The sequence below is a fragment of the Fusarium vanettenii genome (assembly GCF_000151355.1).
Source record: "Fusarium vanettenii 77-13-4 unplaced genomic scaffold NECHAsca_136_unmapped, whole genome shotgun sequence".
NCBI classification, from domain to species: Eukaryota; Fungi; Ascomycota; class Sordariomycetes; order Hypocreales; family Nectriaceae; genus Fusarium; species Fusarium vanettenii.
In genome coordinates, this window is record NW_003315754.1 from 1 (window position 1) to 16,439 (window position 16,439).

Here is a 16,439-nt window from a genome sequence, read left to right on the forward strand (position 1 = left end):
CTAAAGTTAATTAATTATACCTTTAAGCTATTAGATTTTAGCTATAAGTTTAATAATATTTAATAATATCTTATTATAAAGTAATAATCCTTTAATAAAAGATCTAATAAATAAGGTATTTTATTTATTAAAAGATATACTATTTAATAATAGAAATATTATATAATATAATATAAAAATATATTAAATAAAAAGCTATTAATATATAATATCTAGTATTTTCTAAGGGAATAAATTAGGTATATTAAGTTTATTATTAATAAAAAGTCTTAATATTATTATATAATAAGGGAATTATATCTTAGTAATAAATTAAGAAAGTCTTAAAAATAATTCAAATTTATTAATAACTTAAAGGCTAAATATCTATCTAAGGTATAATAAATATTATATACATATATAAATATCTTATAATTACTAAGAGGGTATTATAATATAAGAACAAATCTTATAGCATAAGATTATTCTTTAAAATATAAGATTATTTCTAATTAGCTAGGATTAAAAGATATTTTATAAGAAAGTTTTTAGGCATATAATAGGGACTATATTAGGCTATAATATATTAATATAGTAATATAACTCTTATTCTCCTAGCCTAAATAGGCGGGTAGAGAGAGACTAAGTATATAAGCTAACTAGTTAAAAACTTATAATAGTAGGACTTAGTTATAACTATAAAGAATTATAATATTAGGTTTTAAATAATCTTAATAAGTATATTAAGGGTATTACAAGTTTCCTCTTTAAATATATTTATTACTATATATTATTAGGCTCTTTAATATTATAGCCCTATATATATAAAGCTATTACTATAAACCTCTTAAGATATAATAATAATAAACTTTCTAAAAACTCTAACTTCTTAAGATTAAGAGATTAATAAGACGGGCTTATACCCCCTACTATAACTATTCCTAGAGCCTTTCTAAGGAAGTTTTTAAAAGACTAGCTTCTTAAGACCTTAAACTAAGTTCTATACTTTTAGGTGCTTTAGGGTTTTCTCCCTCGCGGTCTTGACTTCTTTGACCTTTTTGTTCTTCTCCGCGGCCTTGCCTGCTGAGCCAACCAATAGAAGCAACTGCCTGACCAAATAATAGCGATATGCCCCACTGACAAAACGTATGACCGAAAAGGGCATACTAAAAAGCGAAATGCACGAAATGCGAGCTCCCAACTCTCTCTCTGTCTCTCTACAGCTGACTCATGGAGTGCAGATACACACTTTTGACTTTAATGCGCCCCTCCTTCAGCACTGCAAGTTGATCTTCATGGCGCGGCTTTGCTGGTCATGGCTCACAGCTTTGTGAAATCAGTCCTCGTTGTGCCTGCTCCAACTTCTACCCAGAACACCCACATCATAATCCCTATACAATAATCTCCAGCAAAGGTTAACGTGAGTTCTCAGGCTCCTCGGCAACGCAGTGCTGAAAGCAGCTGGCCTTCACCTCCGCCACTCAGCCGGTTCACACTCCACCTGTCGAATCCCGACGACTATACATCGAGGTGGGACAGAATTCTTACATATTTAGCAGTTGATGCTAGATGTAGCTGCCTTGATCCATTGTACTGTGCTACCCAAACTTATGTAGTGCTATCGATTCTCACCCCGTAGCTCGGTTCCGAAGCCCTCGAGAAACTCCCATTGATTCCGCATGCCATGTACTCTGCAGTCATGATACGTGTGTGTGCCTTATCAGGGCCCATCGCCGTACGTACAGAGCAGAATTTGATGCCATGAGCTTTCAACTACGTTTTCTTGAAGGCTTATCCATCTTTAGCTTCTTAAAAGAGGTAGTGGGCAGAGCTCGACGCCCGCTATAGCGACGATTGCCATGAAACACGCGGCACACGCGGCACACGCGGGTTCCGGTTATCATTCGAGTATTCGGTTGTATCCGAGAGGTTTCTCCTAGTGTCGAGGGAATGGCTTTGTAGACCGGACTCTTGCTTCATAGATAATTCGCATCAACTAAACAATCTCATCTCTGATCCCCGAAGAGTCACTTATCTCATGGGCCAAGAATTCGGCAGGTCGCCTTTCGAAGCTCCATGTTCCTTCATTTCCGAACCAACTCAACAGTGGGCGGAGGCAAAGCCCGGATAAAATAACCCCGCTTTGGGCGAGGATACGGTCGCGAATGGCGGCAAGGAGCCCCCGGAGTCCGCGGGACTCGGAGCCCGAAACTACGTTTCCCGCTCAGGGTCATGCACACCGACTACAAAAGTGCCGTGATTGGTTGAAGTATGCTCTCCGTTAGATCCGGGGAAGGGGCGGAGCCACTGGCGAATGATATTTTACTTGGAAAGCCCTTTGGAGAATGCGAAGACTCTTCATGCCCGACTTTCCATCTCGATACACCCTCCTTTTCTGCATCTTCTACTTTGGCCATGGGGTCCCGTAGCTTCCCGCTCCTACGATATAGTGGTCGCAATGTTCATCGGGCCGTGCTCAGACAGAATCTTCGACTATTATCTACCGCAAAGGACCTCACACCCAAGCCCCGGCCGCCAATCTTTGACGAGGAAACCGATGTGCTGATCGTCGGCTCTGGAGCCGGTGCCTTGACGGCGAGTCTGCGAGCTACTACTCTCGGCTTGCGCAATATCGTCATTGAGAAAGAAGAGACTATTGGCGGGGCATCGGTCATATCGGGCGGAGGACTATGGATCCCCTGCAACCCTGTATCCAAGGCGGCTGGTATCGAAGACTCGGAGCGAGATGCTCTGAAATACTTCGAGCAAGCTGTAGGTGACGTAGGGCCAGCTTCTTCTCTGGCAAAGAGACAAACCTATCTCACCAATGGACCCAAGATGGTCGAGTTTCTCCGGCAACAAGGCTTTCGCTTCCATTTCAGCAAAGGATACCCTGACTATTACCCACCCATGGAGGGAGCAATGGGTAAAGGCGGTGGCAGAACGATCGAGTCCAAAGCTTTCAATGCCAAGAAACTCGGAGCCTGGGAGTCGAAATTGCCTCCTTCCAGGATTCCCGCAGCCATCTATACGAACGATGCAGCAGTATTCTCACGCCTTACGTCCTCGATAGGCGCATTCGTATACGCAACTTGGAAAATACTCCCGCTCATAGCCAAAGCGCTTGTTGGCCAGAGGTTGACAAGCATGGGGCGCGGCTTAGTGGCGCAGCTTCTCTATCTCAATTTAAGGAAAGGAGGGGGGGATATTCGCTTGAGAGCAAGTCTCTCAAAACTGGTCCAGGGGCCAATGGGTGAGGTGATAGGGGCGGAGGTCAGAACCTCCAAGGGCCTCATGACCATTGGAGCAACTCGGGGCGTGATACTTGCTGCTGGAGGATTTGCTCACAACCGAACAATGCGACAGCAGTTCATGCCAAAGCCAGTTAGCACAGAGTGGACCAACTCTCCCATGGGAGACACGGGCGATGCCATTCAAGAGGGCATGCGACTTGGTGCAGCAACAGCTCTCATGGATGATGCCTGGTGGGGACCAACTATCATGGACCCTATCACTGGTATGCCGAGTTTTGCTCTTTTTGAGCGGGCGCGACCCCATTGCTTCATTGTGGACTCTTCTGGTTCTCGGTTCATGAACGAGGCTCAGTCATATACCGATGCTGGTCATGATCAATACACTAGAAACCAGAAGGTCAAGGCCATCCCCGCTTGGCTGATAATGGACTCGAATCACAGAAACAAATACATGCTTGGTGGCCTTTTCGCCCGAGTTAAGCCGCCAAGGGAGGCTTTAGCCAGTGGAAGGATCTTCTGCGCTGCGACAATCAACGAGTTAGCAAGACAGATCGGGGTGAACCCTGAAGGCCTGGCCAAGACTACCGAGAGGTTCAATCACATGTCTCGAGAGGGAATTGACAGAGACTTTGGCAAAGGAAACTCCGAATATGATCAGTTTTTTGGTGATCCTAGCGCCGGAGTCAATCCCAATCTGGCCCCTGTTCATAAGGCGCCGTACTACGCCATCAAGATTTGGCCCGGAGACTTGGGAACAAAGGGTGGGCTCCTCACGGATGAGTTCCAGCGTGTGTTGGATAAGGATTCACGTGTGATTTTTGGATTATATGCTATCGGTAACACAGCTGCGAGCATAATGGGACGGACGTATCTTGGAGCGGGATCAACACTGGGACCGGCGATGACACATGGTTATATCGCAGCTAGCAATCTGAGTGGTAGGGGAGATGTACAGCAAGCTATGTAAGCACATCCAACACGCGCACGTTCTTTCAGTGCGCCTTGCCTTCATCAGTAGGAGGGGTCTTGTTGAGGAATCGGAACATCATGGACGGTATCTTTCCTTGAGCTTGTTCGTAGTGTAGATAGTTTCAGGTTTGGAGAGAAATTGGTATGATAGGGTCTATCACTCATCATCTACATGTGCTCAGAGTCTGGTGTACCCATATTCCGTCCTTAACTCCATGGCTGCGACTCTTGTGAGTCGGGAACTTCTCGTTCCTTGTCCAGCGAAGGTAGTTCAGATGAGGGTGGTATGTGAGTCTCTAGATCATCCAGCTCCATCTCCTCACCAGAATCATTGCCCAGTGTTGGTTCATCTGAGCTCGGGACGGGGGTTGGCGCCGAGAAAGATATGGACACGGTTGGCACAAGCCGGAAGGTTGGTTGGGGTGTTGGTGCCGGAGGATTGTTCACAGCCTCTCGCTCCAGGGCTTGCTCCTATGCCTATTCCATGGTTAGTATGAAAGAATGTGTGGTGACACGATGCTTACCATGTGCTTCTGGGTGCGAAGGTGTCGTTTCAAGGACTTCCAAGTCCTCGCCCCTTTGCATTCTATACCCACAACGGGACACGTGTCACCTTCCAAGTGATCTTTGATGGGAATGGTGACATCGAACTCGGAGTACCGCAGATGCGGAGCCACTTCAGAATATCTTGACTGGCGGGCGAATTCCTCGGCCATGGCAAAGCTGATCTCGGTTTCTTCTTTGAATTCTTCAACTATATAGTAAATTTAGTTAGGCCAATGGCACTGAAAGACATCCATGGATGGGTGAGAACATACGCGAAAATTCCTTAAGTGGAGCCTGGTGCATCACTGGTAAAGGCGGTGGTGGAGGAGGAGCAGCGGGCCATGGGTCTTCAGGGCATTCCCAGCTCCAATCTTCCACAGGCGCGATATCTGTCATGGTGTTGGTATATTGAAGATAAAAAACTGAATCAACTGATATTCAGTGAATTGGTGTGTCTGGTGAGCGACAAAATTCAATGGGAAAATTTTGTTGGGTGCATGGTGTCTTCGCTTCGGATGTTGGGAAGGAGCGCCCCCCGACATGGAGCAACGACTGGTTGAATTAGCGACAAGCGGAAGGACCCATTCTCTCGCTCCTTCTCGTTCACAACGTCCTTGACAGTGGTGACATGAGACTCAAATTTTGATTATGGACTGTGAGTTTGAGCAAATCTACAGTCTTATTCAGCCTATGCTGAGTCTCTACAGCTGCGCAGTGTGTTATTTATCATACTTGAAGCTTGGCCCGTAAGGAATGACCGAGCCAGAAGACCGTCAATCTCAGCCTGCACGGCATACCTTTCGACGGCGTCTTCTCCACGGTGAGAGCCCCCACTTGTATAGAATGCGAAGATCAAACATGTGCGGACCTCGGAGCCGGGGTTCAAAAGTATTTTTGTTGGCCCCAGCCACCAGCTCGTGGCTACAGCCGTTACTGCCTGGTCCTGCTAATTGAGAGCTTGGCTTTTTCATCCTACGCCATACAAAATTTAAGATGGCTTAAGTTGCTAGAAAGATCCGGTTGATAACCTTATCGCGAGGTCGAATTTACTATGTGTCCTTTCTTCACCGAAAGGAGGTATAGGGTATGAACAAACTTGGCACTTGACAATCCACTCCTCGCTCAGGCTCACTGCATTGTATTTACCCCAGGTCAAAAGTTATGAGGCTATCACCAATATGTAGATTGGTAGTTCCTCCATTAACTGACCTTCTCTCGGGTCCTCAAATCTCATCAACTCTAGAGGTGAGCTGTGAAACCTGTTGACCATGTCCACGAGCACCAGCCATTCCCATATCTTGTTTTGATTACACACGAATGTAGGCATGTCCTGTAATCTAGGTAGCTATAGGTCCATCTTACGATGTTACATTTTCCCCTTTTATTTCAGGCAATACTGGTTGTAGCGTTCATAGAATCCTAGTCTTCTGCCACTATTACTATGGCCTCAAAATCCAGGCTCCCTGTGGAACTAAAAAAAAAAAGCTTAGCGTACTTACAGTACTAACCAGCTTCATGAGACGGGTTCCCCTGAACACGAGCGTTAGTCATGTCACCAAAATTAGATCCGAGACTTCTCGAAAAATAGCACCCGCGCCTAAAATAATGTCATGTTAGATAATCAATTATTTATAAGTTAACCTTACACAAGCTGGCCCCTCTCATTTAAATAGGACCTTCTTTCTATTCTCCCCAATCCTCTTCACCGATGTTCTTTTCCTTCAAGCCCTTGCATTCGAAGACCTGAGACCCATTCAATACTTGCCATCATGTCAACCACCGCCTCTACCGCGACCGCCACTAGCACTCTGGCCTGCAAAAACCTGTACGATACTCCCAACAAAGATGCCACCTGCGGTTTGGCCTACAGCAAGAAGAACATTCAGATCATGAAGGAATGCTGCGGCGATGCCCAGATTGTCAGCTACTTCGATAACTGTGGTCTTTATTGCGTCGCCCTTGGCCAGACCACCGCTGAGCTGCAGAAGTGCATGTGGGACCAGGGCGCTGCTTGGGAGGACCCCTTTTGCTCCAACACGACGGGCACTTCCCTCACTGCCGACCCCAAGATTCCTGCGACTGCCAAGGCCACTGTTATCTCGAATGACAAGGACGATGATGACGACGACGACGACGGGGATACGGACAGCCACAGCTCCGGTACCACATCTGCTTCGAGCGCCGATTCTACCAACACCGACAACGCTGCTCCTGCAGTGGCCCCTCCGTCGATTAGCAAGATGGGCCTCGCTATTGGCGCTTTGCTGTTATCCTCTCTTACTCTGGGAGCTTTCCAGATTTGAGTCTTTGTTTTTGGCTCGTTGCGCTTATTAAATTCATCAAGAGTTTAACTCTTATTACCCATGTATAAACTTTGTTCGGGGATTTTAGTTTTGGAATTGACATTTACACCTCTGTGGGCTTGAGACATATACAAGAGCCTAATTTGTCTTCAGTTTCTCTTTAGGAGTGAGGGTTGTTCAACCGGCCGGGTTGATCTGGGAAAAGTCTCACTCGTTGGATATGGTGAGGCTGCTCTCGGCAGAACGTTCCTTCTAAGTTCATATTCAGCCTAGATAAACCTTCATTTCCAGCTTTTCCCTTCCGAGATGAGGATCCTGCTGCCCCTGTAGTGATTGGGTCATAATGTCAATAGCCCCATATACCTTTTCTTGTTCACCCTCGCCGTCTTATCAGCCGGCAGCCCCAACTCCCCAAGGATCCGGACTATGTCAGTAGCCGAGGTGAGAGTCCCAGCGTCGTATGCTCAAGGACTGGTGAGTGTGTCTGGTACTACTTACCACGCAAGTCATCAAAGTTGCTGAATGTCGCAGAGAATCTAATAATCTCCTCGCCCGTCGCGACATTTACGAGCGGTGTGATGGCTGCATTTTGGTCGATTTTGCCGTTGTTTCGCAGTCGAACTATGTTGCGGTCGCTATGGAAAAGCTGTTGTTCGGGGAGTGCTCAGGTTGTATTGCAAACAGTACTCATGAGTTCATGATTTCGCGGCCTAGATCATCCAAGTCCCGTGTGATGTCGTCAACTTGACGCTTGACGCCTCCCACTTACGTTTGACCTCGCTGATCTAGGCAGAGAGCTGGGTAGACACCTAGCTCATCTGAGTCCTCAGCTAATTGACGTCATCCAAAAGCGTGGTGTCAGACTCGATAGCAGGGATATTACGACAATGTTGAAACTCATTGGTAAAATTTTGAAGATGCTGTACCATGTGGTCAAAGTTGGGTACCTGGAGCTGCTGGGAATGTGCTCCGCTCATTACGGCGACCTTAAGTGTACCCAATAATAGTTGGGGAGTATCTGCAATGAAAGATAATAGGGAAAGGTGGCATCTTGCACTGCGAGGCTCATCTTCCAGCTACTAGGTTTCTATGGCTATAGAACCTTAACTTAGGTTTACGGTGTTTTGCAGTATTGGGTTTTGATATTGCCGTGTGTCTTCAAGTGTGTCCTTTGCTTATGTGGCTGACAGCGATGTCATCAGAAAAAAAAAAACTAGAAAGATAATAGGCTAGCGCCTATGAGAGAAGGAGGTAAAACAGTCAACATTAAGAACAAGGACGCGTCGCGTTGTCCCATAACGACAGGGGAAATAGAACACGGTGCAGCGCGGAGTCAAGCGAGGGGGGGGGGGGGGCGAAAAATATGTCGAGAGCTTTAGACAAATATCTGAATAACATTAAACATTAGTAAAAGTAAGAAAGGTGTAACAGAGTTCATAATATTAATAGTTTTTTCTTATTACGAAAAGTCCTTAAGTTCCCCTATCTTGCGGGTATTTATCCTCTCAGAGTCACGCCTTCACTGTTAAAGGCAGATCTCTTGTTCATTTCTGTTTGATCCTATCGATAGTACCTCTGTCACCTTACCCTGGGCGCTTAACTATGGCTAGCTAATTCTTAAATCTCGTTCCCTCGGAGGGTGGGCCGTGAAGCCATTGGCCGTACCCACGTGTGTCGGCCACCTGGGCACCATCACCCCGGAGAACTGCCCATTTTGACGACATGCACTGCTTTCTGGAGGGCATATAAGGAAATGCTGCTGAAGAAAAATGTCATTTTCAGAACAGTACTTTTCGCCTGGGCAATTATCGAATCGCTAGCCATTTTTGGGATTATGGCTGTGTCTCTGATATTGTCTGTGGGTAATTAGACGCCGAAGCCACAAGAGATAGAGAAGAGTCATATTAAAGAAAGTTAACTGAGATAAACAATCGTTCGATCATAGCAGAAACCACAGCATTGCCCAAAAACAAACATACATGAAACAGTCGCGCTGACGTTGCAGCCTACAGTTGACAATTTGGTTGCCGCCTTTCAGACTGAGGGACAAAAATGAAACCCCATCATCCTGCATCCAGGTCATATCTTTACTGTAAAGACTGTTGTTTAGAAGGAATACCGTATGTAGAACCTTGAAGTTGCCAAACCACAAATGGAATCGTACCAAATCACAGAACAAAAGCAACGGCAGCAACGAGGCCAGCCATGGCAACAGCATGCTTGGCGCCCTCAGGATGGCCGGCTGCCCCATTGGTGATCTCTACAGGCTCATTGTCGGGGGCAGTAGGAGAGCCAGTGGCAGTAGGGGTAACTGACACAACTCTGGTTCTGCAGCGCTCCCGCTCTCCGTCATCGGTCCAGTCCGAATCGCAGTCGGTGAGATAATCCGGGTTATCAGTGTCGGTATCTTCAGTTGGAAGACTTGCAGCCGCAGAAACCGTGGTACCTGGGGCCTGTACTCTAGTCAAGACCTTGGTTGGGTTGGCGCCCAGGGTCTTGTTTCTGGCCCTGCAGCGCTCGTGCTCGCCATCGTCGGTCCAGTCCGAGTCGCAGTCGGTCAGATAATCTGGATTATCGGTGTCGTCATCGGGAGATCGAGCAGTCGTGACGTGGACAGCAGTAGAAGAAGGGGTCTTCTTCACAGCAGTAGTAGTGGGAGCGATCTTTGTCTTGCTCTTGCATCGCTCATGCTCCCCGTCATCAGTCCAGTCCGAGTCACAGTCGGTCTTCCAGTCAGGATTGTCAGTGTCGTCTCCATGACCAAGAGGCTTTGTAGTCGGCTGAGAAGTATTCACGCTCGTCGTAGCAACCGACGCTGGGGTCTGAGTAGTGTGGGCACGAGGAAGCCTAGAGCATTTCTCATTGTCCGGGAACTCGTCACAGCTGGTGTAATGGCCATCGTCGTCGGTCCAGTGCTGCTCTTCGTGGGGATGGCTCAGAGTCGGAGCCGGAGCCGGAGCTGGAGCCGGAACAGGGGTAGGCTGCTCATCGTCGGTGGCATCGTCATCGTCAGTCCAGTTATCATCGCGGCGAAACTGACGCTGGCCGCGTCTGGTACGGCGGTTCCGAGCACCCAGGGATTTACCCTTGCGATGGGAGCTTGCCGAGTCATGACCATTGGCACGGGCGAGACCATGAGTGTCGACTGCTGCTACCTCACGGACAGGATGAATGCCCTCGGGGACAGGCCCGGCGCTGGAAAGAACCCCAAGAGAGAGGAGAACAAGAGGTGTGGTCTTCATTGTTGGAGGAGGAGGTTATCAAGTTAGAGTAGCGAAGGTTGTTTGGCAAAGACGTTGAGAAGTTGTTGATCGTTCCAAGAATGCTTGGGATATTTGGTTGTTTGATTCCGTTATCAGGGACAGCCCATCAAGCAGACCTTATACTTTTCTAACCTCTCTCTACCAGCACCTGATGGTTGGCTCCGTCTCGTGGCAAACTGCTGGCCATCGCCATGTGTCTGGTAGCTGAACTCCAACGACGTCAACATCACCATTGAAACTCCGCAATTTGCAAGCCAAGAAAAAGCCACCCCAAGATACGAGAATCCTGCTATGCGCTGTTCAAGAGAAGTGACGCGTCGCTGCTTTGATCAGGTTCTCCCACCTTGTCATTTGCAAGGCTCAACCAGGACCAGTTCCTAAAGCTCAGCCTCCCCCTTGGCAAGATATCGGTAGAAGGTGGTTTGAAGCAGGAATGAGGGGCTCCCAAATACAGGCTCTACTCATCAATGATGCCCGTGGCTTGCTGTCGTCCAGTCTCCTGGGTGGATAGTTTGCTGCTCCGCCACCCATATGGGACTGTTTCGAGGGCCGGCGGTTGCTGGGAATAAAGACACATTAAGCTGTCTCATGATTTTCTGCGCCACACTTAGTTTCTCATCTAGTGCGTGTGATTGATTGATGGTGTGATTGATGTTATTTTTGTTTTAATGGCATTCATTGACACGGCTGGAAGGGCTCTATGCCTTCCTCTAGTTATCCTTCAGATTGTTAACGGGATAGATGTCATCCAAGAGTGATAATACTTGATAGCCCTGTTGCTTGGACCCTGTAAACGTACATTGCATTTGGTTGTCCTATCACTTCCCGACTGAGTTGTTCTATTGATGTCACGGGATGCCGAGTCAAGCATCCGGTATTGTTCAACAGATCATCTACCGACCTGCATCACTCCCGGTTACGATCAACAGGGTGCGAGACATTTCCCAATCATTGCAGCACGTGTCTTTGTTCAGCTGTCAAAAGCCAAATCGAAGGCTGAAGCAGCACGTGAGGATCGCTTCGAGCTTTGGTCTTGGCTTAATCTTGGCTTGATCTTGGCACGAGCTCAACCACTCTCCGCTCAACGAAACCGCCATTTAGGGTGTGGTACAGAGGGGCTGAAAGGCTTGGCTTGGCTGTTTCAGAGCTCGCTTTTTCTATTTTTAAAAGAGTGCTCCTACTGAGTACTGCACCCTACAATGTTAAGACCTGGTCTGTCCCACTGCGCACTCGTCAGCACTTACGCGGCTTCTTGGCAACGGGGCGGGTTGCCAAGGTTAGCAGGAATTATCCAAGTTAATGACGATCAGTAATGAGGAATCGCTTTCAGGTCGGCGGTAACACGTACGCATGGATGCGTCTGCGGGTCTTGGTAAATTTTCCCCAGTATTAAGAATCTACTTCGGAGAGCATAACTAATTGACATTTACAGAATAAATTCTTGATAAGTACTGTCGAGAATGAAAGTAGTATACTTATATTAGATTGCTTAGTCTCTTATCACAATAAAGAAATAAGAAAAACTATAATAAATTATGTAAAAAAAAGATATTATTGATGGATCTAAAAACTAATTATAAGCTTATATTTGTTTTCTAATATCTTTAATATTTTAAATTATCTTAACCTAAATCTTGTGTACCTTTTCATAAGTAAAGACCACGAGGAGCTTGGTATTTATCGCAAGGACTAACCACCCGAGCAGATGCTGCAACTGGGTCGTTCATCTTGGACATCGTAGGGACAGTTTTTAATAGTATGTAGGTTTTGGGACGTCGAATGGTTTCACGAGGGGGCTCGGGATGACAGCACATCACGGACTGGAAAGATGCTCCGTTAAGACCAAAGCCTGGTGAGATCAAAGTGGTGAGACTTGGGGAGTATATTGACCAGATAAAGAAAAATGGCCACACAAGGGGGGTCGCCGGCTATCTGGACTAATTTTGGCCCCTGTGCAGCAGAGGCACATTGTTGTTAATCTTGATGATATCTCCCAACTAGCCCACTTGGCTCAAGAATCAAGAAAACATGTGCTGTTACGTACAAGGATTAAAACCCAGTGCCGCGAAACAAATGACCTTCTGTAGTTGCTATGAGGTTTCAGGGGACTCTGCTTACACATGACATGTCTCAGGCATGTGTGATTCAATACACGTCTTTTATCTTGCGTCTTGCGAGAGGGAAATCCCAACACCCTCAATCTCCGTTCAATGCCAAATATTGTCAATGCTCACGAAGCGATATCTGTTCTTATTTACCTCTCTATTTCATAAGTATATTACAAAGCTAACCATGTTTTGAACTGCCTCTTTTAAGGTAGTTTCTTTAGTTAAGCAGGCAAGCTCTCATCGACATTTTCAGCCATACTTGATCACAAGCGCCACCACTCCGCTTCGAAGAACACTGATATTTAACCCCTGCTTGCCGGATAGGGGTTGATGTAGGAAACAACACGCAATGTTCCGCCGGGCTCGAGAGAGCAACCAATATAGGTGTGAAGACCAAGAGAGCTAGCAAGAGCCTCAAAACCACTGATACACAAGTTAGTTGTTGTATTGTTGATAGGGGACATCGCTTTTAACTTGCAATGTATTTCGTAGACACTCCAAGTAAAGCGTTCCGTAAGCCGGTAAGTTCTCATAGTCTTGCTGTTTTCTAGCCTCCTCAGATAAAAAGCCCGCCAGAGCCTTAGCAATATGCTGGTCATTCTTGGCATAATGGCGGACAGGGATATAGACCTTGACCTTGGGCATCTCATTATGTCGACGAATTTCGACATTATAAAGAATACCGGCTGTTCTATGGTCTTTATACGGGAGAGAGATGTCGTCGGCGGCATTGCCTGTGCCAAGCAAGGTGTTCCATAGTCGCCTTAACTTTTGCATGCCCTCCTCAACGTCTGGGCTAGAGCAAGGCAACCGTCCTCCCAGGGACATCGTGTCTTTGACTGCCTGGAAGTTCGTTCTTCTGTCTCGAAAGTAGATCTTGATTCTGGAACTTTCGCTGGGAACCAGGTCCAGCGCCAACATGTCTACTTCGAACCCCGAGTCTGAGTGTTGGTCCACGTAGTCGACAAAGGTGTCGAAAGAGCCAAGACTTTCCGATTCCCACCCAGGGGCTGACTTGATGGCATCTGAGATGACCATCAACTCCGGCTGATTGGCTGTGCATGTCACTGAGCCAGGGAAGAAGTAGACTTTGTTCACGATCTCTCCCTTTTTGAGGTCAAAGGCCCAGAACATGGATGAGGGGTGATCTTCTTGGCCGCTCTTGGCATATCCTTTGGTTGGGAAGGCAGCTTCAAAGTGATCGAACAAGGGGCTGTTGACGTTTGGAAAAGCCTGTCTCAAGCTTTGCTTGAAGTCTGCCGAAGCTCTGTCATTATTCGGGTCAACCGGTGTGCCGGCATCAAGCCCGATAGGCTCGATGGAATAGCGAATTATAGGTTGTTCTATGCTTGTATGAAAGTCCCAGCTTAGTTCGATGGGTGTATGGTTGTCTGTCATAAAGCTCTTCCAGCGCGGCAGTCCGGAGATGGGTGAGACTCCTAGGTATGGTATGACCATTTTGGTAAAGTGATGAAGAATGTTGACTTGGTCTTCATGGGTGTAACCAGCCTTCACCAGGAACTCTGTTAAAGCATGCCCGACTGTCAGGTACCAGTATTGTTGATGAGGGTCAAAGATACCCTGGGTTGCCGCTTTGGCCAGTGGCCACGGCTTGGCTTGTTCTGGGACACTGCTGATGGGGGCCATATTGCGTTGTAGAAATGCGCGGGAATCGTAAATGATGTGGGTTGCCTTCCTCTACACGCAACAAACATCGCTCTTATACTATTACAACCTCATGAAGGAACAAGAACCATGATGCCACGTGGGACAGGACACGGCATTGCCGTCCGTCCCTGCGAGCGTCAGTGTTGCCATTCTTTTACCATTTCCAAGACAGCCCGGGCAAACCGACGTGGGCTGAAGAAAGGTGTGACTAAAACAGGGAATGAGCGGGACAGCCCGGGCACCCCATTCGCGCCACAGTATGCTCTGGTGATATTACCAGGCTTGATCTTTTAATAAGAAGCCCCACACGGATCAACATTTACGGTGAGGAACTCGGGTTAGACTCAGCAAGGATTTCCAACTTTTTCACTACTCTTTATGCATAACTAGGTACGGAATATTGGGCCATCTCTCCACCAGTCAGTTCTCCAAGTCCTCCTGTTCATCTGGCACATGCCGCTTTGTAATGACATTTCCCTTGTGCTGTCTATCGACACCCAACCACAGCAGATCCGGCCTGCTGTAATGCCCAACGATATCCAGGAACCCACAACTTTAGTGAGGTCAAGATCGGCGTAAACAACACCCTCCTTTCCTGGGCTCCCTTCAAGGGGATTGGTCAACCGTCGGCCATCAGGTCCGATTACGCAACTATGGCCGCCACCAGGCTGCCGGCAAGAGAGGCCTTCCTGTGTCTTCATGGTTTCAATTCCTCTGGGTCCACATACTGAGGTACTATGAAGAACGTAGGCTGAACTTTCGATCGCGTAAGTTTGAGAAAGTGTTTGACACCCATCAGCCGTCATACTCCATAGGCCCGGGTGGTCCACGCCAGTCGATGGATCAACAGGCGGCCACATCGAGATATGTATAGCCTCCCCCTGGGAGATGCTATGATATTTCAATAGCGGCTGTGTGTGCTCCCAGCAGGCAAGGCATCCAACCTTGATCTTGCCATAGTCTGGTCCAAAGTCAATCTCAACGACGTTATTCAGGACGTGACTAGCATCGGACCCGTCACCGAAGAGGGTTCGCTCCATGTGAGTGGGCTTGATTTTCCGTCGATGCATTAAAACCTCGCCCTGAGGAGATAGAATCGCCTGGGAGATGTAGATGCTATAAGTTCGACTTTGCTCTGAAAACCCGAGCACGATGGCAATGGAGTATTCCTTGGCAGTGACCTTCAGTAAGTCCATTACTTCGGAATCCAAAGACAGTGAATTGTAGATGTATCGAGTCTGAAGATCGAAGTCGACCGGTCGCGCCCTATTAGGAGTCATGGATATTAACCACGGGCAGCGCAGAGATTAGTGACTGCTTACCAGATCCATGCGGGATAGCCAGGGAGCCAGCACTCGGGGAACGCGATGAGTTTGGCTCCATGTTCTGCAGCTTCCTGAATGAGAGCGACTGCTTTTTGGACGGAAGCGGCCAAATCAAGGTAGACAGGCTCTACCTGGGTGACGGCAACTCGAATTGACGCAGGCATGCTACTGGCTGTGTTGATGGGCACTGTTGGAATGACGAGATCCTGCACTGGAACTGTCGCGGTCTATATACAGCAGGCTAAGGGCAGATCTGTACAAGAGATGCCATCCGTTTGGAGCGTTCACCGGATTATCAAACCACCAGCGCTTCAGGAGACGCGCGTATCTGGTGAGAAATAGATACAAGTGATAAGTTTGGCAGATGACCGTTTGGGCAAGTTGCGGATAGTGATAGATCACATGAGTATCTAAATTTGCAAATTTGAAACGAATTCAGGAGGGACTGACGGCCTGGCCTAGTGATAGAGAGCATCCCAATCCAGTAAATGGTGACCCTCCCTCCGTGACCCCCATTCCCACATTGTGATAACTCGTGTCTCGACTCGCATTTTGCCGAGTTCATAATGATCGTACACGACTCGCCCCTGCATATGTGTCCCCTGCCCTGTCATGATCTCCTTGCCGGGCACATTTCCGGTACCCCGTGGCTCGGGTTTTGCAACCGGATCTGTCAATTCAGCACCTTACACGAGCATATTCCCGAGCAGATCATTGATGTAAAACTGATTCATCTACCAGTACGGTTACATCGAGTGGATCATGACGCCAAAAGTTAAATCTCTAAATGGCCATGAACATCATGCGAGTTTGTGCAGTTCACACAAGCAAACCTTATATTGTGGCTCCTTTGTGAGCTTGGCTATGGCTACAACCGTTGTATCAACGGCACACAAACGGTGGTACCCTCAGGGGTTGTAACCATTTACAAACGGTCCCTTCATACATGTGATAATCTGAAAGGGAAGGCCGAAACTGGACCTTGAAACTCCAAGTCTCGGGCATATCACCCAATGTATACACA

General features: G+C 47.5%; 6 protein-coding genes across 6 annotated transcripts; 2 read left to right on the forward strand and 4 right to left on the reverse strand.

Annotated features, from left to right (window-relative positions):
- Positions 1 to 2,394: 2,394 nt before the first annotated feature.
- NECHADRAFT_56510 (uncharacterized protein) lies at positions 2,395 to 4,200 on the forward strand (the record flags this gene model as incomplete). Its single annotated transcript, XM_003039211.1, has 1 exon — positions 2,395 to 4,200. One exon carries the CDS (start codon positions 2,395 to 2,397, stop codon positions 4,198 to 4,200), a length of 1,806 nt encoding a protein of 601 aa, XP_003039257.1.
- Positions 4,201 to 4,316: 116 nt separating this feature from the next.
- Positions 4,317 to 5,200, reverse strand: NECHADRAFT_102300 (uncharacterized protein). The gene is made up of 3 exons (XM_003039216.1): positions 5,021 to 5,200; positions 4,727 to 4,956; positions 4,317 to 4,679 (listed from the first exon to the last, which is right to left on the reverse strand). Exons 1-3 carry the CDS (start codon positions 5,142 to 5,144, stop codon positions 4,674 to 4,676), a joined length of 360 nt encoding a protein of 119 aa, XP_003039262.1. The 5' UTR covers positions 5,145 to 5,200; the 3' UTR covers positions 4,317 to 4,673.
- Positions 5,201 to 6,443: 1,243 nt separating this feature from the next.
- On the forward strand, positions 6,444 to 7,104 carry NECHADRAFT_105764 (uncharacterized protein). Its single transcript, XM_003039212.1, has one exon. The coding sequence runs from the start codon at positions 6,518 to 6,520 to the stop codon at positions 7,049 to 7,051; it is 534 nt and encodes a 177-aa protein (XP_003039258.1). The 5' UTR covers positions 6,444 to 6,517; the 3' UTR covers positions 7,052 to 7,104.
- Positions 7,105 to 9,219: 2,115 nt separating this feature from the next.
- NECHADRAFT_102302 (uncharacterized protein) lies at positions 9,220 to 10,379 on the reverse strand (the record flags this gene model as incomplete). The annotated part of the gene is made up of 1 exon (XM_003039217.1): positions 9,220 to 10,379. Exon 1 carries the CDS (start codon positions 10,291 to 10,293, stop codon positions 9,220 to 9,222), a length of 1,074 nt encoding a protein of 357 aa, XP_003039263.1. The 5' UTR covers positions 10,294 to 10,379.
- Positions 10,380 to 12,968: 2,589 nt separating this feature from the next.
- Positions 12,969 to 13,979, reverse strand: NECHADRAFT_15792 (uncharacterized protein; the record flags this gene model as incomplete). The annotated part of the gene is made up of 1 exon (XM_003039218.1): positions 12,969 to 13,979. A coding segment is annotated over one exon (1,011 nt), but the record flags the coding sequence as incomplete, so codon positions are not given.
- Positions 13,980 to 14,476: 497 nt separating this feature from the next.
- On the reverse strand, positions 14,477 to 15,579 carry NECHADRAFT_98426 (uncharacterized protein; the record flags this gene model as incomplete). The annotated part of the gene is made up of 2 exons (XM_003039219.1): positions 14,477 to 15,356; positions 15,413 to 15,579. 2 exons carry the CDS (start codon positions 15,577 to 15,579, stop codon positions 14,477 to 14,479), a joined length of 1,047 nt encoding a protein of 348 aa, XP_003039265.1.
- Between the last annotated feature and the right edge of the window lie 860 nt (positions 15,580 to 16,439).